This window comes from Etheostoma spectabile, chromosome 4 (genome assembly GCF_008692095.1).
Source record: "Etheostoma spectabile isolate EspeVRDwgs_2016 chromosome 4, UIUC_Espe_1.0, whole genome shotgun sequence".
Classification (NCBI taxonomy): domain Eukaryota; kingdom Metazoa; phylum Chordata; class Actinopteri; order Perciformes; family Percidae; genus Etheostoma; species Etheostoma spectabile.
Window position 1 is genome coordinate 15,663,769 of NC_045736.1, and position 22,295 is coordinate 15,686,063.

The following is a 22,295-nucleotide window of genomic DNA, read 5'->3' on the forward strand; positions in this document are numbered from 1 at the left end:
GTTAAAAATGACACACCTAGTGCAGGGTGAACTCAAGACCACTGCCATACTGACTGCTGTATGAAGGCACACTGCATTTCCTTTTATGTGGCCAAAAATGTTCAAAAATTACTAAATTATAAAATAAAATAAAATAAAATAAAATAAAAAAGTATTACACACAAACAAATCAACATCCAGTTTTTGGAGAATCGCAAAACATAAAACTGTAGTAGAAGATGGTTCACCGTCACCTGCATCTCTCTCACCTGGGTTAAGATCTGAAAAAAGAGCCAAGAGGAGGTGCAAAAGTCTAGTTTTCTCTCAGATCACTTGATTTTTTGGACATATATTTGATATTTAACAAGAGATGACACAAAAACACAGGCTAATCTTGGAAATACATTTTTTAATTTCATGAGTCCTAAAAAAGGTGTTTTGTATGGTGAATGATCTTTCTCCGCCCTGTAAGAAAATGGCAATAAGATAATTAACTTCTAATGTATAATGCTTATAGAGAGGTTTACCTATATCACACATGTACCAAGATGTTTCCTTGTGGTTTTCATACACACCCCTGGGCTGTGGATAGATGACAGTCTCCTTTTTGTGACTTGACCTCTCCCCTCACTCTCAAAATGCTGGCTTGATCTCTCCCTCCTTTTCCATCAGCCAGCACTTTAGCACACTAACATGATTTTAGATGACAAACGGTTTCTCAAACCAGATCTGTACTGTATTTTTTTCCTCCTGCGTGGGCATGGTCTCCCCCACTCATGGACCCTGCCCTTCCTGCTTGGCACTGTGTTGCCCTGCGGACATAAGTAACACCCTCCTTAGTCTGCAGCTGCCAAATGGACAAAAGGGAACACATGTACCTTCCAGCTCTCTGATTTTGCTTGGCATGTTCCCTCTGTTATCCACCCCTAACCCTTTAGACGCTGTGTGTCCGCCTCTTTTAAGACTCAAAAACAAGAGCATGTACAGACAGACAGACACTTTCACAGTGGCAATTTTTCCATTCTGTTATTGTCTGCCTTTCGCCCCCTCTTTGTAGAACAGGCAGTGTATGGCACCTGTCTGTGACAATGCCCTCCAGCTGTGTCTCCAGACAAATCTTGTCAGAATTAGACACTTGGTTCAGGAGGAGATGTCAAAGGCCACAGCTAACTCACAAAAGAGCAATCAGGCCTGCACATTGTTCCCGGAGCCATTTTGTGCCAGCTCCAGTCCTCCTGTCTGAGGATATGAGTCAGAGAATAAAAGCTGCTTGATTGAGCATGTTGGAGGCTAGAAGAGTGGAGTGGTACAGTGCATGGAATTAGCTTTTTCATTTTGCTTTGGTGTAAAATGTTTACTATGAATGTTGTTTAGTTAGCTCCCATTGCCCTGTCCTCTGCTGGCCACTCTGCTGCGCTGAGATTGCCAACTTCAGATTTTGTGCCAATTCCATTATGCACGTGTGCCATGTTTTAGTTGTTGCTGATAAATAGTGTTGAAAAACATGTTGCTACCGATTTTTTTAAGATGCCAAACAAAATGTCCTAGGCATAAATGCAGATATTAGCCTTTGATTTTAATGTTTTGAATGTGCAATGCCATGGAACCCCACTGATTTTACATGTCAAAGTATGTTTACAGGTTTTAGGGAAAGCTACTGCTTACTAGGGTTGGACGGTAATACAGTATACTGCGGGGTCCTAATATCGTCATTAAAAAATGCAATTCCCTTATATAGGAGACAAGGATTACATATTAAATATAATTTATTTAATGGCTAAAATTCTTATGTGTGTCATAAAGTGACAGTGTGGAGGAGAGAAGTGTTTGGTGTTCAGTTTCTGAACGGTGTAGGCACAAGCCAACAGTTTGGTGACTCCATCTGAGCGTTATGTCACCATTTTAAATTTTTCAGGGTAATACAGAATACCGCGGTAAAATAGGGGGCAGGTTTGACGGTATCAAAATTTGGATAGCGCCCAACCCTACTGCTTACCGGTATGTAAAAGTTGTATAAAGCTTTTTGTGTCTCCAGACACTTGTAAAGTCAAGTTTAGAAATGTAATAAATCTGGAGGTGTGGAGATAGAAAGTAGGGAGCTTATCAGACCTCCGTAGCCTGCTCTTCAACTCTGATTGAGGCTAGCGGTAAGAGGTTACATTAACCTCAACTAGCACAACACACACATGAATCTCCAACCAAACTCCCAAGTTGCATTGCGAGTAACGTAGAAGGTTTTGACAAGGAAGAAGAATGTGCTGATTAAAAAAGACATGTCTCTGTTACTACTGCGTGGATTTTTGATCCTTTTTGTAACATTTTACCTCAAAAGTATGGCAATTTCATAGTAGTGCAAAGCTAGCTAAGCTTTCAGAATTTTAATTTATTTATTTAGGTTCATATCATGGGAGCTATCATTTCTTTTTTGCACCATGGTGAAGGGGGATGATTATCTGCATGTCGTGTCCTGCTCTGGTCCCACCATTGGGAGCCTGCAGAGTGCCTCGGAGAGGATTTCGGAGAAACCTAATGTGGGTGGATTGTTGTCCACTGGGTCTGGAGAGGTCTGGATCCACAGTGCATCTGTGGGTTTAGCATTAGCAGAAGAGAAGGAGTTTGAGTGGGTAGATTCAGCACTCGTTCCTCAGAGGGACACCAGAGGAAAGGCAGAGAAATAAAAAACTTTAGGAAGAATGGAACACAGTCCAAGGTGTAGCATATTGTTCAACAGTTTCTGTAAAGTGTTGTTTATTATCACTCACTTACATTGGGTTGTTGGAGTATCTTGCTTTGAATTGTACACATTGTTAATGCAATGAATAAATTTACTATTTTCCAAAAAATGGCAGCCTGAATTGCCAGTCACATCAAAATGGTAGTACTTGGGGATGGACTGAGAGAGAAAGAGAGAGAGACACAGATAGGAGGAAAGATAGAAAGAAAAGGGGTGAGAGGAAAGAGACACGTTAATAATAGAAACCATTTAGAGCAAAAAAGCATTTTTTTTTCATTTTTTTTATTGTGATCCTTTCAGCAGCTAAATGAGGCGGTGCATGCGTCCTGGTTTGATTTGTCTGCTAGGCCCCATGTCCGTTTATTGAGATTGAGAGTGTTCCCTGAGCGCAGTAATGAACCATTTTATGATTCATTATCCCACTGCTGATTCCTGCTGCCAAGTCTGCAAACTTTCTAATTAGCTTAGGTCAAATATTCATACAGTTTTCGTCTAATTATCGTTGCTTATTAAAGAATGGACATCGCAACACAGCCACAGAGGAATAAATGGATGTGGGTGGTGTCATCTATGGAGAACAGGTTTTATTTGCCCAGCGAATGCTACAGAAATGGTGAGGAAGAGGCAGGGATTTATAAAATAATAGCAAAAAAAGGGCTGGAAATATAATCTTTAAAATTATCACTGAAAAATAAGGATGTAAACATGGAGGGAATATAGAAATTATTCATTGGCAACTATTTTGTAGATTCTGGGGAATCTTGCTGGTAATTGGACCGAGTTCATACGGTAGATAGAGGATACTAATCCAGATTGGTTCATTCCACGGTTGCATGGCCATTGGCCGTTATAAGATATTGAAAATACAGAAGTTGTAAATATGCCTTTTAAAAAAAACAAAGGTAGCAATTATATGTGTATAGTGTACACATGGTGTGTCACTGCATTAGTGTAGAATAGGCAGCCACTGTTCCCAGCAGGGAATAAAGAAAACCGCCAGTGAATGTGGGAAGCCCTTTCATTGAATCTGAAGTTTAAATCCGCAGCATGCAGCGCCTTCTCCGGCGGCCTAACGTCATGTTGGCAGTTTGCTATTGTAGTCAGGCACTGTCACGAACTTGGATATCACAAATGAATGGGGGGAACTGGCTAACTGTGTTTGCACATGAAATAGCAGAGCTTAAATGTTTTGCATGGAGTGATTAACTCTCCCACCCACCCATTACACACACACACACACACACACACACACAAACATGCACGCACAACCAATGATTACCACCCTTCCCTGTACTTGATTCTCCGATTGGACCATACTGCTAGGTTACCTTTACTTATTGCAAACATACGATCATCCTTTAAGATAGATTTTGGTAGCAGCAGAAAAAACCTGTTAGCACAACACTGATGTATCATCACCTTTTAAGTTGATATGGTGAAACCTGTTAGCAATGAGTTGCTTATTTACACATCTAGCAGAGACGCATAATATTAGCATTCTTTTGGATTTGTGTTTAATAGATGTAAGTCAAATATTAGGTCTGCTTGTTGTTTTTGCTCTCCACCATCTCCTGAGGGAAATAGAATCTTTACCTGCTAATTGTTGCACTATGTTATCCAGCTAGTTGCTAACTGTATCTGTCTGAAAAAAATGTTATGCTTTGGAGAGTGGTCAGCAATAATATGTGGGCTAGGCCATTGTTTTAAAAAAGAGAAATAAAAAGAGAGATAAAAATCCAGAATCAGTACCTAAACCAGCAGCAAGCTCGTCCCTTTGAATAGTAGCCTCCATTTTGCTACTGCTCTCTTGGTCTGTGTTTGGATCCCCTTTGGGAAGCTCCCAGCAAAAAATCATCCAATTCACCTTTTGTAAAGAACAAATTGCATGGAGTATAATTAATGTTCGGTGGAAAATTGAGGGCAACAGATAGAGCAGATAGAGGGTCAACACAGCGTTGTATTTGATTTTAAAAGAAGAGAAATATTTGCATTTGCTGGGATTCATATGAGTAAAACTACCTTTGATGTCTCTCATCTTGTTCAAAATGGATCTGGAGAGAAGTAAGGTCACCTAGGGACAAAGGCAACTTTTAATAGACAGACTCAGGTCTGTTCACAAAAGGAAGGTAATTCCAAAATATATTCTGTAGCCCCAATTAGTGAATGTTCCCACTTTACTTTGCCATATATTTCTATAAGAGCATGCTACATTTGTAATTTTAAAGTCATGAGTTGTGAATCTAAGCTTCAGCTTAATGTTAAATGTCATCTGTGTGTGTGTGTGTGTGTGTGTGTGTGTGTGTGTATGTGTATGCATGCATGCAGCTTGTATTTGTTTCACACGCGGAAGCATTCCTGTCAACCAACTCACACCACGCTGGAGATCAACTCTGCCCGTCTCAACATCAAACCAGATTTAAATGTGTGGAAAGAAAGCCAAAGTGATTTGTAAAAAAAAAAAAAGTAATAGAGAGGGGGGTGGGGTGGTATAAGGGAAATGAGATTTTAAAACTTAAACCAAAAGAGAAGAAAGACAGTATAAACACTGCGGGCTGTATTAGAATTACAGACTCCATCTTTCTCTCTCTTCCCCTGACCCATCCACCCCTATAGTGTGTGCCCAGTGAAGGGGCACTATCATTTACCAGCACACTAATTAGAACAGTCAGCACAGCACAACTCCACTTCACTCACCACCAGGCTCACAAATTACATTTCATGTGTTAGTTATTTACTGCTCTTCTTTTAATTAGAAAGAATATTTGGAGGGGCTCTCTGGAGGTGTTGTGAAATCTCTCCCTTCTTTCTTATTCTGTATATTGAATAATCATCCCTCTTCAGAGAAATACCATGTGTGCGCTCCCCTCGCAGTCTGAGATTACCATTTAGCAAAATGGAAGTAGTCGCTGACAAATACACTCTTACTAAATGCTATTCCTAAATGAAACTGCTTGAATCTTCACATAAATTTTAATTATAATTAGTCAGTTTGCTGTTTTAGTGGCAAATAAATTCCTGGAGATCTGTTTTGTAAAGCACATTCTGCAAAGAATACAAATTAGGTTAAACAGTATCTTCTGGACATTCTTTTTCCCAGCCAAGGCTACATGAAGACATATTTTTCTCTAGGAAGCCTTAGACTTTGTTTTACCTTGTCTTTGTGGGTGTGTGAGCTGCTGCCAGTTCCTGTTGCTGCTGTTTTCTCTGCAGGACGAAAGGTTTAATGTTCAGGCTCTTTAACACTCAGCCAAGTCACAAAGCAGCCCTAAAAGAAGAGAATAGAAGGAGAGACAGAGAGTAAACAGGAGAGAGGGGATGTGGAGAAGGAATTGGGTTGACAATACAGAGAGACAGAAGGCGCTGGTCTGTGAAGACTTGTGAAGAAATGTGCAGGAAGGTGTACCTTTATCACTAAATTGCAACAAAACATTTTCTCAACTTTAGTGTGGTTTGAGAACAGCTCACATGGAGTTCCTTAATTTATTTTAGTTGCTGAAAATGCTTTTTGCTGTCGAATTTTGTAATGATACAATGAGCACCAAAAAACACAATACTATCCACCTTTATTGATTTCGGTTGGAAGCAAAAGAAGCAGATATCTAAGGAAAGTTCAGATAACGTAAACCTTTAAGTGAAATCATCAATGGTTTAATCTGAGCTGTCAATGAATTATAAATGATTTTAACTCCTTATTCTTTCTGTCAACATTAACTCACTGAGATTCAAAATAGGCGGTATTTGTCTCAGTCTGTTTATTAAAAAGCAGAATATGTAAATGCTTCACGGTGATGACGATGATAATGGTTATGACTCTTCAAACAGACTTAGCTAACAGCTTCAGACATCCACAATTATGAATGTCTTACGAGAGACCACTTGTGTTTTGCTCTAATAGATTACAGGCTACTGTGCCTTTTTACTCTTCTGTGTGTACAGTAAATGCATTCGCCTATTTCTTTATTGTTGTATTAATACAGGGCATAAGGCACAGATCGGTTTAGATGGCTCTTTATCTTGGGTACATCACTGTGAATAATGTGTGTGTGAGGGTTTGGGGGGTGGGGTCATAGGATGGGGGATTGAGAAATTATCTCATGCAGAGATGCTCCATAAATCTCACTCATGATTGTTACCCTACTTGGTGTGCAGTCTTGCTCCATAAAGGGGCAAAGCCAAGGGTGCTCTATATGTCAGGGGAGCGGCGGGCTGATGAATTGCCTTTTAAAGATATCAGAGAGAGGCGCGTTTCACGTGAAAGATGAGCCCAACACAGCGCTCGGAGGCCCTGTCTCCCTGTGTGAGCATACATCCCCCCAAGGGAAATTTGTCTTTTTATCAACTGTCCATAGAAGTCACAGCATATCTTAAATGAATAAATCAACGAGAATTGGTTTGCTCTGTTGTCTTATCTCTCTCTGTTGTGCCCGTATTTTTTCGGAAAAGATCATCTGTGTGTGTGTGTGTGTGTGTGTGTGTGTGTGTGTGTGTGTGTGTGGTGTGTGTGTGTGTGTGTGTGTGTGTGTGTGTGTGTGTGTGTGTGTGTGTGGTGTGTGCAGCATTGGCCTGACAGTATAGATAGCTCACATCTACTGTACATCTGACTTTTTTAGTTTCAACTGGCAATATAAACACACATACACTTTGGTCTGTATTATTAACCCTTGATTGAAAGACCAAGACTGACCAACACTTAGAAGTGAATAAAGACACACACCTCCACCATCAGTTGGGACACTAAAGTTGAAAGTTGCTTGTGTGTGTGCACCCAAGGGCAGCAGTGCAGCTGATCATCCTTGCATAGCAAGAGTTTGGTTGATACCTTGATGTTAGTCAAGGTAGCTGAGATGGTGCTAGTTTGAAAAAAGAGGACTCGTGATGTTATTTTTGCCCTTAGCCTGTCTGGGACAGCTGTCATTACAGACCCAGTGCCTCTCTAGATAAGAGCGCCCAGGATTTCACAGCACAAGGGCTGCTGCCGCACCAACCTGCTATGATAGCTCATGCTTAAAGTATAATACTTTTTACACATTAATCAGATGGCTTTTTGATCATAGAGTATTCCACGGCATTGATGAAATTGAAATGGTTTGGACACATGATGATCTCCACACACAAACATCAGTAAAATATACCCACTGGTCTTGGCTGAAATTAATTATAGAGTCATGGGAGCAACTGCGGCAAGTTTGATACTTCACAGTTAAATTTGCAGAGATACTGAAAGTCTCCTTTTAGATCTTCAGACCATCTGGACTGTTGGCTAATGTAAACTCTGTGTTATGAGAGATAGAACATAGAGCTGTTTCACTTTCTGATTCTGGAAAAAACACAATTAAGTTTGCAGCAGAAATGTCAGGAATTAGTCCTCAAATAACCACACAACAAATAGCTGAACAAGGATTTTGTTAATAAGATAGAACTTATTTTTTTTCAATAAATCAAAAGTGATGTTTTACAATGATGTTTTAGCCTCGGCTGTTTTCTCACAACGCCAACTATAAAACAGTAATCAACAATTTTTCACCGGCTAAGTTGTTCACCTACAAAGCAAATTTGATCTCTCATTTGTTACATAATGTGAAAAAACTTCAAATTCTCAATTCTTTGACCTCTAAGTCTTTGAATCTACCATTTTCAATTTAGAAGTTTAAAGTCAATTTTATGTTGTGTTCTCTCTCCTTCCCTCATGAACAATAAATTGTCTTTTCGGTCTGTGAAAGCAGCCACTCGTTAATTTCTGTGTTGCTTTCCAATCGTCCTCCCCCCTCTCTCTGGGTTTTTATGTTTATCCTCATCTGTAGGGCTGCCTCTCTCCTCCTTCATTCTTCTTTTGTTTACATCTATGCATTTTGAGAAAAACATGTTGAGCTCCCCCTTGATGATGACAGCAATTTGGCTTTCACATAGTACTATCCTCCAGACACTACTTAGTGTTGCGGTAGTGAGTGTACGTGTGTGTGTGTTTGTTTGTGTGCATTTGTTTTACAGGATGCTAAAGAGTAATGGAACTTTTGGAGAGTTTGACAACGTGGAAGTAAACATTCAGCAAAAAAAATAAATACAATATTATGTTTTTTAAAGGTCCCATGACATTAAAATTTCACTTGAAGGTGAGGTTTTTTAACATTAATATGCATCCCCCCAGCCTGCCTATGGTCCCCCAGTGGCTAGAAATGGCGATAGGTGTAAACCAAGCCCTGGGTATCCTGCTCTGCCTTTTAGAAAATTAAAGCTCAGATGGGCTGATCTGGAATCTTATCTTATCGATCTGGGGTTACCTCCCCTTTATCTGCTTTGCCCTCCCTGAAAATTTGGCCCACCCATGAGAGAGAGACATCATGGCTTTCAAACGGGAAAAGTGGCAGTTGGTCAAGGCCACACCCCCAGCCTCAACCTTGCCCCCCCCCCCCCCCCCCCCTTTCTCTTCCTCAAAAGCTACAGACTCAGAAATGGCACATACTAAGGAAAGCTCATTGTGGGACTGGCTCTAGTGGCTGTAATTTTGCACCAAGGCTGAATTTTGGGAAAGAGACTTCAGAAATGGTATTAGGGGGCCTCAAAGATCTATATAAAAGCATCCAAAGAGCACCATGTCATGGGACCTTTAAGTAATGTTATTTGGTTGTGATTATTCCGAGTTTCTTATCTTACGGTAAAGGAGGTGAGCAGTGGATGGGGAAAAAGGTTGGTGGCGTATTTCATACCTCTAAACTGACAGCATATCAAACACTAAATAGTCATTGAAAAACATGGTGGATGATTGTTTATTTGTGAAATTCAAACCAGGGGTTTATCAAAACTGGACTTCAGAGGTTCAGAGGCTTGGCTAGTTTTTGTTGGCTGAGTAATTAAATTAGAGAAGTGAGTGAAGTTCTCCTCTGCTCAATGCCTTGTCTTTCTTTCTCTTTAATCAGGTGGCTATTAAACCTCTGATTGCACTCCACATTTTCTGGCTTCAGCTTAGACTGAAAGCGTGTGTGTGTGTGTGTGTGTGTGTGTGTGTTTGTGTGTGTGTGTGCGCGTTTGCGTGTGCGTGCATGCACGTTGTTAGACATAGAAAAAGATAATCTGGATCAAAGAGTGAAAGGAAAAGGACAGTGTAAATACAATATTAAGTAATACAATTCTGAGTTAGAGAGGAAACAAGACACAAGTTGACATGGTCGTAGTGTTATTCCACTTCTTGTTGACTAGATAATGAATACTTGACTCCACAAGCATAAATCAATTTCCTAGCGTATATCTGACCTGTGAGATATAGCTGTGCCCTTATGGTTTAACTTAAAACACACACGTTGATGCATTAAGCTGCGCATGCACAGGCTTTTTCTTTTTCCTCATCACGCACCCACAAATCCTCTTAACAAAAAACACACATTCAGCAACATTTGGAGAAATATTGTTTTTCTTTGCTATCAAAAATTCTAAAGTGGCTTCTGCCTCCACATGCTGCGAGTGAGATATGACCTCCTCCAAGGCCGTCTCAGATTCCCCCTGCACTCGTTTGAGATCACCCAGATTATACTGATGCTCGGCCACTGCCGTCGGAGCTGCCTCATGCCTCCATTCTTATGAACTCAGCGTACTGCCGCTGGCACGAACAAGGTTGTTCAGCAAGGAGAGTTGACCTTTGGGCTACTAACAGAGAGATGTTTTGCAATTTGGTTACACTATATTTAGGGCTCATAGTTTTCATTTGTTATTTAAAAATCAAGAAATAGTATCTGTTTATTATGAATATTGGAAAAACAGGTGTAAAAAAAATCAATAATACAAAACTAGGTTTACATCAGCCTTTTTAGACTTACTATAAAGGATTATGGCACATAATAAGTAATAATTTACAATCTAATTTGTTTCAGACAGAAGCATATTCTGAGTTGTGCTCATTTCAAGAGGATCTTGAATTCTTTCTTCTGATAACTGGGGTTTATGGTATCCTCTTGCAAGAGAAATCACAAAATTTTGACTGCATGGGGACATTAAAATTTGACTGAAACTGGGTTTAAACTTTGTCTCCTTTTTTCTGTCTTAACTGATCCAACAAAAAAACAGTGATCCTTTGCCATTTGCCAATAACCCTTTGTGAGTCTGATTGGGTGTGTTTATCACTGTGTGTTCCTACAGCCCCAGTCATCCTAAACGAGTTAAACTGGACCCAGGCGCTGGAGAGGGTCTTTATTGAAAACCGTAAGGAGGACAGCTCTCTGCGCTGGCAGGTGTTTGGCAGTGCCACAGGAGTGACTCGATACTACCCAGGTAGGCCACAGAGTACTGAGTCAACAGTCTGCCATATAACTCACGGCAAGATAAAGTCTAAATTGACCCTAGGGCTCCTCAGCTGCAGAACATTGGCAATCTCTTATCAGATGGTTGTACTGGTATCTGGATAGACAGAATTAAATTATGATTACTTTGATCTAATCTGATATAAAATATCCTACACGGTACAGCATAAAACTTATTTTCTTCTCTCTCCAGCCACTCCATGGAGGGCACCCAACAAGATTGACCTGTATGACGTGCGCAGAAGACCTTGGTAAGTGCCATGTTTATCAGGACCTGGTTCAGTGCGATTTTATTTCCATTCTTCCAATATTATTGCCTATTGACCATTTTAGGAAGAATACCTTAGAAAAAAAAGTCCCATCATTCTCAACAATTTTTAACAAATGAAGTTTTCAAAAGGTAATTATTTCCTATATCAGCAGATTTGGACTCTTCGGGGGCATTGATGGAGATAGAGAGAATGTTAATAATTTACCGTGCTTCTGAAAATTCATCACAAAAAACTTAGACCAGCTTTTTGTAAAATATAGAAAAAGAGATGATTTTGAATTAAAACATTCAATTTAAGTTTATATAGTAGAAAGAGAGATAGACACAGAGAGAGAGAGAAACATGAAGAATTACAATAGTAAATAAGTGCATTGTAAACACATTTTACTCAACTAAATCATCTCTAGATGTTCAAAGAATAAACATCTTAATTTGACCTTAATTATCCCTGAGATACACCTTCCACGGTGTGAGTGTTTCGGCACCAGGTTAATCCAGCTGAGTGTTGAGAGCAAAGGAGATAGCTTCTGACCAATACAAACAACAAAGGCAGAGTAACATTTCAGAAATCTAACATATACAACACCTTTGATGTCAGCAGCAGCACTGTCCTGCTGTCTTAAAATTGTAAAACTATTGTGACTGAGTCCTCACACACACATGCTGTAAGCACATTAGATTATCATGCATTTTATAATAGAGGTATCCATACACTTTGCCACTGCAAGTGGATTTTGTTATACTTTTTTTTTTAACTTCTTAATTCTTTGCTCAGTTCTGAAATAAAAAGGAGTAACATACTTATTAGTCTGTATCATTGACGTTCCACTTCCGGGATTTATCCATTGCCGTGGGCTTCTTTTGTGTTGGCATTTTAAACAACGGTTGATTTATGAGGACTATGGTTAACCTTTTCTCAGATCTCTGCCTGGTAAATCCAGACAGCTATTTGAGCTTTCTGTTACACAACTAAAACAACTTTTAAACGTACACATGTTCCACCAAAACAAGTTCCTTCCAAGCCTATTTTGCAGCTGCAACGCTGCTTTTCTCTGCTGCTTAGCACCGCCGCTTAGCACCGCCGCTTAGCACCACCGCTTAGCACCGCCGAAGACGATTGTGGTTGGTGGAAATGCCAATAAACCAAAGAACGTTTTCCTCCCATCCCATCCAGTGTGCTTTGGAGGAGGGTCTGGCAAAGTGAGACTACATACTTACGTACAGCTATTTTCAAAAATGACATGTACTTTCTTCACTGCACTACTCTAAAATAATCTTTACAACAGCAGCAATGTATGCATCAATGCATCAATTTAAAAAAAATGCTTCTGGCAATGCCTTTATTTAAAACAATTAACCCTTTTTAAATGTGTTTTCCTGAACCGGCTGCTTAAGGGCTGTTTGCATGTTCGAAGGTCTTTGTGAATGTAACCACATGCAAAAAAAACTAAACTCTTAACTCTTAAATGCAGCCTTACATTAGGATTGCTGTACAGTGGTTTATCTCTGGCTCCTGTAGAGCCTGGAGCTAAATAAAGGATATTGTTCAGTAGAATGAGATCAAAGCATTTTCCGGGCCGTATTTCTCTCAGGAAGAGATAATGTTGATGCATTGTCTTTTGCTACAAGGACAAAAGCAAGATAGAGGCTAATGTTTTTGTTTAAAGTGCCCACCTTTGCCTGTGGTTCTCTGTGCAACAGCTGATCGCTGCACAGAGTGCCGGGGCGGGCGAATGTGATGGGCTGGACAGAACTAGGCTGCATTCAGCCAAACAGCCCCTTCACCCACCCGCCCAAGCTTTCTGTCCACCCTTCCACGTTCAATCTACCTGCCATTGTCACATCGGCTTTGTGGCAGCCCTGCCTGTTGCCTGGTTACAGGTTGGAGTGAACTGGACATAATCATGACAGCAATGTTGATTAGACCCGACCCCTTTTTCCCTCTCTGTCTGGATCCAGCTCAACCTGAGTGTTTGTTTGAGGTCAGCCCAGACTGTCAGATGAAGTCAACAAGCTCAGACCAAACAAATAAAAAAAGACAAGCAAAAGCCTTTAAATTCTAGTGATTCAAGATTCAAAACACATAATCTTTAAATCTTTAAATGTAGCCACGTCTGAAAGAGAATGAATCCATTCATCTTTAGAAGTAAATTAAATGTAACTTCAGTCGCTCATGTGGGGTTAAAAGGCAAAAGTCACATAACAACATAAATGCCTATAAAATAAAACCATATATAAAAACAACATATGACTATATTTTATAACACAACTGTTAAAAAGAACCATTCAAAAAAACAACATCAAAACAAAGATTGAAATCAATTATAATCACAGTTTACAACCTCCTTACTGTACAAATTTACGGTTGTACTGTTGTATCCCCTGTTGGATAAAAGAAGAACAAGTATCAGAAGACTAAATAATATGTTAACCATGTACTAAAAATGCAGATATATTCAGATATGACTGAAGAATTTAATCCGTCAGTCAGTTTTGAGGTGATAGCAGGTTCTCTTTTGGGTGACGTTTCTGCCTTTTAACAAAAATAAAAAAATAAGTGATGGCCTATTACCTCAACGTATCTGCAATCATCAGACTAGCAAGGTGGTCCCTGACAGTTTAATTAAGTTAACACCATAAGTCTCCCTAGTGCTCCACTGTCATAGTAGCCAACAGTGTAAACATGAAAAATGCTGGAAAACACATGGCACTGTGTAACAGGATAAGTTAAAACAAGGACCCTGTCTCTGATCTGTCAGTGCTACAAACAACGTACACACGAGTTTAATTTTCTTACACATGTTTTGACTGGGGGACTCCTCCTGGAGACAGAAAGGAAGAAGAAAAAAAGAAAGATGAGGGGCAGTGCTGAGCGGCAGCAGTGTGTGTAACAAGGCTAGACAGAGGAAGAGGTGTATTTTTGCAGGAAAACCTTGTCGCCCCCCTGGTCTTCCATGTTTGTCACTCTTGTCGAGCTTTATTTCATGTTGGAGCCTTCGACATTACTGTGGCCCGTTGCTTAGCAACTTGTGCCCAGCTGCGCGGAGTAGCGAGACCGTGGCAGGGAGTGTCATGATATGTCAGGTCACACTTGTGTGATTATAGTCTAACATGCTGTCTCCCTGGCTGACACTCTGTGGCAAGGTCAGCCAATCACACGTTCACAGGGGTTAGGTAAGCCTGTCATGTGTGATCATGTGACAGCAGTACAGGAGATAGCAGCGTCCGTCACGAGGACAGTAACCCAACCAACAACATGAGCATCTACACAATGGATGGTCATGCAACTGTTGTGCATGAGTTATGGTTTTCTTAGCAGACCAAACATCTATGCTCCCTGGAGAACACTAATGTGGGGAGCACTACATGTCATTGCAGAAACTAAAGTAAAATTTTAATTTACAATTTTGAGAAAATAAGCACACAAGTAAAAACCAACACCAAGAATAAACATACAGGTGTAAACAACATACAACAAAAGCTTAAAATGCATGTACAGTAAATAATGTACAAGCAGATCAGTACTCCTCCTCTCACAAACTCACAGATACATCAGATCACATGTACTGATTGTATGCCCGATAGATACTGGAGCTTTACAAATATCACTTCAGCAACTGGAATGACACAGATGCCATCACAGGAACATGCTTCAGTAACGTTTTCACTGACACTGTCACCAAGAACAGTCTCCCAGTCAAAGATGTGATTTACTATTAAGAGTAAAAGTACGGGGCCAGAATTCACGGCCAGTTTGTGGCGTAATAGACCTGAGGCTTTCCTGAGATGGATGGATGGTGCCGTGGCTGACCCGTCCAAAGCTGTCCAGGTGTAACTCTGTGGAAAAAGATCAGAGGGCCGCATGCCTCCACAGATGGACTTGCTCCCTGTCGGCTCCCCCATCAACAGCCCCAGGAAAATTAATGGTCCAGTCAACACACTTAATTGTCTCCAATTGCTCTGACATTAATTATTAACATTTGTCCATTATAATGTCTGTTCGTGTTATCAAGGGAAGCGAAGCAGTGGGTGAAGTGAGGCAGACGGAGAAGGAAAAGCATAGGAGCAAGAAGAGAAATAACCAGAGACAGGCATGAAGTCCTGTTAGCCAAGCGTTGCAAAGATCCCATTACCTTCCAGGTTCACAACAGCATGTAGGCTATATCACATATTGATTTCTTCAAAAAGTCAATCTGACCTCTTTGTAAATATTATGACTGCTGTTCAATCCTTGAATCCCCCAAATACCATTACCAGTATCTCCTCCTTTCAGTCTCTTCACCCTACTTCAGGGATAAGCAGAGTCAAAAGGAATGGCCAGTGTGCTATTGGTGAGACTGAAAGGTAACACAGGGCTTTAGCAGTCCAAATAAAATAGGTGACATTTTAGTTTCAGCACAAAGCATGAGAGACACAGCTGGAGAATTTTTATTTCATCTCAAAGAGCAACAGTAACCAACCATTACTTGTCTACTAATGATTGATGCTGATGTATTCCAATATGCATGACTAATTTAATATTCTGTACTTATTTGCCAGAAAGGAAAGTAGTTTAAAAAATGAGCATAGCATATGTGTTCCTTTTGTGAAAACCCGAAAATCTGGAAATGTGAATCCTAGTACCAACACTTCCAATAATCAACAGAAAGTAGAATAAATAAACGGCAGACAACATCTCTTTCTCCTGCAGGCTCTCTGGGCGCTGTCCTCTTATATATTTTTTAATCTTAATTCAATCTTTATTCGCCTGCCACATCCACAGGAGCACTAAGAGAGCAGCAGTCCATAAAATAATAAGCCCATCAGCACAACACAAATCCACGCACACGTGGAAGCATGCACACAAACACACCTACACGCACACGTGCGCAGCTGTCTTTCTGTGTTATATACAGCTCTCCCATTATTCTGTGGTTACTCCGTTCACATCTACTGTACATGGTGGATGCATATCAGAGCTCTCACTGTGAGGAAAATGTACACAAAGTGTGCAAACACAATGCAAATGCTACTGTATATACATCCCACACATTTTTTGTATGCCTTGTACTATAAACATGAATACCAGCATAGAAATACTGAAACATGAAAACACACACACACACACACACACACACACACACACATACACACTCCGAACATACAGTTTCCTGTAGCACTCTTATTGTAGAACATTCAAAATGAGCCACTCCATGGATCATGCTAGATGTATCTATTGCATGTTTCTGAAATTGATGTAGTAAATAATTCCTCCAATTTAAATGTAATGCTCAACACTTTGTGGAATGGGTCAGGGTGCATAAACACAATCTCCTGAGAGTTAGCCCCCCGGCACAGTTAATGTATTGATTTTACAGCGCTGCGCCATGATAAAACTATTTCATGAATTCAAATGAGACTCCTTTACCAGACTGTTGCAAAAAATACAATCACCACACCACAGAATATGCCATTGTGTTTATTGCTTGTATTATGCATTTCTTTTAGATTGATGACGCGGGGCAGGGTGTTGTAAGGGGGGGGGGCAAGCGATTCTAGGGGTGGCACACGTCTACCGCACACACAAGTCAGGCTTTATCTTGATTGCACAAATTGTGATGGTATGAGCATGTTTACATCATGACGTACATTATGAACGTTATGGCTTTCTGGTATTTCTTTATGGGTATACAAATCACTACTGCTACTGTGACCAGACCTGTTTTTTTTTCAATTTATTAGCTTAATAATATATCATAAAATGAAAAAAGCATTGGTCACTTATCCTTAGTTAATTACATATGCAATTAGCTGAAATGCCTTCTGTTACAGTGGGTGAAATATTGCAAACCTCTATACTTTGCTTTTATCATTTCCCTTATCACTTAATCCGTAAAATGTAATCACAAGCTCTCAGAGCTCAAGGTGATGTCTTACATATTGATTGTTTTGTCTAACCAACAGGCCAAAACCAAAACAAGTTTACACCTTTATAAAACAAAAAACAACACTAATGTTTAACGTTTTTTTGCCTGACTGAATTGGAATGTGCCACAGTGCATTATTGGGTTGTAACAAAAAATTACAAGACCATGCGCTGTATACGATATAAGGTCACTCTAGGAATGTACATTTAAATGTATATTTTACAGAAAAACAAACTGTACAGTATCAATAATAAAAAAAAAAGAATATTCAGAAACATGGTCACTTTTTGTGTTCTTAGAGGTTTCCAGGCTTCACTGTTCCATATGTAATATGCTTTATGTACTTATAAGGACTAAGTAACCTTATTTTTTTGTGTGCTTTCTTGATATTGTTCCTGTAGTTGGACCTTGTCTAAAACTGGTTGGTTAATAACTGCCAGGCAGTTGCACTTGCATGGCCAACAAAGTAGTCACTACTATACTTGTATTTGAGATGTGATGTTTCACTTTAATACCTGTACATGATGGACAGGTTTAAACAGGTTGAATTAAATCACGTACTGTGTGACTCACACGCTTTTACATTAGTTTATCTACAGTAATGAGCTGCCCACAGTGTAAAAAGAAATGACATCTTGTCGTATGTAAATACTAAAGTAATATCTGGAATAAAGTATAAATTAATAGTTCACCACCAGTGGTTAGATACCAACCATAACTTTGAGTGAACGGACAGAGAGGTGGTGATGGTTGTGTTGTGATGGAACAGAATGGGTGACAAGGCTCAGTTCGGCACCAGCCAGGCCCATCTGCTTGTCACCTGGCCTTGGCTCGAAGAAGACTGGGTAATGACAGGGAAAGAATGGCATCAGTGGGCAGAAGCTGAGAGGTAATTACTGACTGGAATCCATGCAGAAAAAACACATCTGGATCCATGAGTCAAAATGTGGAGAATTTTACACTGATACCGGCATCAATTCATGATTTTTTTATCTGTCAGAACCGTAGAACTGCATATCAGCCTGGAGACCAAATATTCTTGACTCCTTCCCACTCTCTCTGATCCTGATGTTCTCTGCTCAGAGAAAATTCAATTGTACTTCAGGCTATGTAAAGGGAGAGAAAGAGAGCGGTGCTGATACACCAAGACAATCTGTGGGGAAAATCAGCCTTGGCAGCACTCTAGCTTCAATGTTGAGTGACGCTATCCTGGCTCATGGGTTACTCCTCTCTACTCCATCACTGCTCACACATTCCTCCTAAACCCCATTACTGCTGATCAATGCTGCCTCTTTCACAGTTAGAGAGAAATGATCTGCTTGAAGTGATTTTTTTTCTCAGCAGATTTTAGGGCCACAACTAGCACTGTTCTCCATTGTGAGACGTTGCATTGTGACTGCAGGAGATGACCTATAATGGCTACTAGTAATATAATAAGTACTAAGTCTGCATTGCCTGTAATTAACATTTAGCCCCTTCAAAATAACTTGGAAGTCCCATTAAAGGACTGTTCTCCTCTACAAAAAATAGACTTAGAAGTTAATTAAATCCTGCAGTTGGTCTGCAGGTATCAGCTGTCACCAAGTGACCCTCCTTCAATCTCCAAAAGGTTTGTCTTCGTCTATGAGCCTGAGAGACATTGGCCACATTTTGACCGAGTTTCCATCCTGCACCAACGATCTCTTTCACAAACCCCATCCGCCACTGTGTGGAGTCTCAGCCCCCTCCCGCCGCCCACCCCCACCCCTCTCACTCCCTTAAATTAAGATTTCAGTAATTAAATTGATAAAAGTCATGCATGCCCGCATGCCTCATGGTTCCAGACCTGATTTCATACGCCACACAGTTATGGAGAGCTGAAAAAGTTCTACCTTTGATGTGGCATTCTTTATTATTGAAAATAATTAGATTCTCCCCTGCCCCCCCCTCCCCTCTCTCTCTCTCTCTCTCTCTCTCTCTCTCTCTCTCTCTCTCTCTCTCTCTCTCTCTTACACACACACACACACACTCCATGTTCACTTTGGGCATGCTCAGTTAATCAACCTCTTGGTAGGCAGTGCTGGTGTCGAGGCTCTGTTCCATCTGGGGGGTTTCAGGCAGCTTTTCAGCAGAGTAGGGCCCAGGTTGCGTCTGAAAAACCGAATGTGTGCAGCCCAGGCAGTATGCTGAGGGACGTCACTTCAACACGGGTCGGGGGTCATGCTGCAGGTTGGAGTGGTTCCTGCCAGTGAGTGGGAGCAGTGAGATTTGTGGGAGCAGGGGCGAATCCTACCAGGGCTTTGTTGCTCTACCTCCATATCAGCTTGGCCGAGCATTAGAAAAGAGCCTCACTGGCCCACAGGCAGCTGGCTTCTCTCCACACTCAGCGGAACGGCTGATAATCAGCAGAAAGAGACCCCTGATGATTACTCTGCCTCTGCCTAAGACGGTTGCTAACTGCTTGCCTGCTCACTCCTCAGAATGTCAAACTAGTACTCCCATTTTAAGCCCTCCTCCCCCTTCCCAGCGTGCCATAGAAAAGTCTACAATGTCCATCAATCTCAGCTCTCTCTGTATCAGGGGTAAATGTGAATTTAATTGCCATTGGAACAGAATGAGGGAATTTTGGATTTCCCTCTGTATGTCATCCCCTATCAACCGTGGACAGATGTTATATATGTGTCTCTTCCAGGACACAAGTTGTCTGGCCTTGCTTGTCCAGTTCCGTCTGTGCGTTATGGGCCTATGCTGTGCTGTGGCTGACACACACCCATAACACCCCTATTTTAGGAGTTGCATTGCAGCAGAAGCATTATGGTTTTAAACAGCTTGTGCCTCCCCCTAACAAAGGGACTGCCAGAGTAAATAATGTGTTTGACGCCCAACTGATGAGTCATCACAAAAGCAGAACATCAGCTATCTTCTTTCACTGACAGCACAGGCTCTCCACAGCACAGGTCAACACCACTAAAGCTGCTCCTTGACAAGTTTATATAAATTTCAAGTGATTAAATATAAAGCATATTACACTCTATGAGTCACCATACCGTGACTGAAAAAAATGGTTTGTTTAAATTTTATTCCCCCATTTTTTTGTCTTTAAATAATTACAGCAATGTTTTTTTTTTGACATATATTGTCAGTATCCTAAGCAATCAAGTAAAGCAGTGTAAAGCGGATTAATTCACTAAGACAACGTGGCAGTTAAGCAATGATTTTAATTAAACTTCACCTGAAATTAAGAGACCCCAACAACATCAACAGGTCCCCGGCACAGTGTATTGTGGCCTGTAACTGATATATGATATCACATTTTTTTAAAGAAAGAGGAAACTATCTAATTTAAGCTTGATCCTAAATAATTATTTAGCAAAATGGTACTATCTAAAATGGATTAAAAACCTGGGTAAACACAAGCCCTTCTAAAAAATAGTAATTGGTACAATGGAATCTGTTTAGACACAAGATGTCAGGTTTTGTTGCTTTTAGACTCGCTACTACTTGTGTGCTTCGGAGGTTGCACAGCTCCGTCCAGGCCACTTTTAGTGAATGTGCTATTATATACTTAGTCCATAAACTAGCAATTGCTTTGGCTTATGCAGTAATTATTTAAAGTAGGCATTGTTATTCGGTAAAGAGGAGTATCTCTGTTGAAGTCAGCCGACAGTAGCTGTAGCCAACACTGAAGTATATAACACAACTTATTAACTCTTCTAAGCACATAAGCCTTTTCAGTATTCTGTAGCTTAAGTGGGCTCAGCCGTGGTCGTTCAATATTATCATGGCTCAGCTCATTATGACTTTGGATCCTTTCTTTAGTACAATTCTCAAAGATTATGGGAACAAATTAAAGTCCATTCTTGTATGTCTTTTGTACAGGTATATCCAAGGTGCATCGTCTCCAAAGGACATGGTCATCATTGTGGATGTGTGAGTACCTAACTCTTCAGTTTCTCTCACTGCCTCCTCTTTTAACAGTCGATGTCTCCTCAAAGGGCTCTAGTGCCACCTGTTGGTCTGAGGAAAGCCTAAAGTTAGAGGAGGGCGAACGCTGCTCATTTTCTCACTTTAATTGAAGTCCACTTGCCATTGTACTACATCACCATCTAAAACTTACAGATGGGATTTTGAATGTGTGCCTAAACATAAAAGGTCTAGTGGGAGGACAAAACGGTTAAACCAGTCCGTCACAAGTTAGAAAACACTGCAGAATTAGGGCTTGTCTAGTATAACTGAGTTTCTAAGTGCCTCATGGCGTCTTCTCTGCAGGAGTGGAAGTGTCAGCGGACTCACTCTGAAACTGATGAAAACCTCGGTAGTGGAGATGCTGGACACTCTATCAGACGACGACTATGTGAATGTGGCCAGGGTAAGCAGAAGCATGCATCCTGGTTTGCAATTAATAATACAAATCAACCCTGAAAGCACCAATAACACAAATATTTGATGTATTCATTATGCAGCTGGTAATCAAACAGTGAATAGCACACAGTGTTCCTACTGCTCCCAATTGTTGCTTGCAGTGAAAACACTACACTTCCCTCATTATAGTGTATTTACTTTTCCTGCACCACTGTTGTCCGTGTGGGATTGTGCCTGTCTCTTCCTTTCCATCTCTGCTGATTACCAAGTTTTCCATTAGGACTAATGTTGAGGGAAACATTAACTTCATCCTATATTGCAGGACAGATAACACACACACAAACACATCCACATGCTCGGTGTGGTGGCTCTGTTTGGAGACTTCCCTCAGTAATCCTTCTTAATCCATTGCTCTTAGCCACTGTATGCCTGTAAATCCCAGCTATAAAAGCAAGAAATGAGCATGGTAATCTGGGTGGGAGCGCATCTGATTTTCACCCCTATAAAGAAAGTAAGGGCTTACAAAAGCTTGCTGTGAATTATTTGCAAACACAAAAGACATTAAAACCAAAAATCATCAAAAATAATGTTGATGAAAATAATCATCAAATACCATGTCTGGTGTCTACATACTTCTTTATAACAAACTGTGGCCTCACTTTTTAAATGGTGATATAATTTGTTACAATAATACAGACTTTTTTTCATAGGACTTATTTTTTATTCATTATAGATAGTAGATTTAGCCAAGATTCTTTATTGTTCAGCTTGTTTCA

The 22,295-nt window shown here is 40.4% G+C and overlaps 1 protein-coding gene across 4 annotated transcripts in view; it reads left to right on the forward strand.

The window, feature by feature from the left end:
- The window catches only part of cacna2d2a (calcium channel, voltage-dependent, alpha 2/delta subunit 2a), a 145,859-nt gene that overhangs the window by 97,929 nt on the left and 25,635 nt on the right, over window positions 1-22,295 (forward strand). For all 4 annotated transcript variants that reach the window (XM_032514824.1, XM_032514825.1, XM_032514826.1 and 1 more), the window contains 4 exons: window positions 10,841-10,972; window positions 11,195-11,252; window positions 21,037-21,087; window positions 21,427-21,526. In XM_032514824.1, coding sequence (XP_032370715.1) covers window positions 10,841-10,972; window positions 11,195-11,252; window positions 21,037-21,087; window positions 21,427-21,526 — 341 coding nt within the window. The remainder of the gene's footprint in view (window positions 1-10,840; window positions 10,973-11,194; window positions 11,253-21,036; window positions 21,088-21,426; window positions 21,527-22,295) is intronic.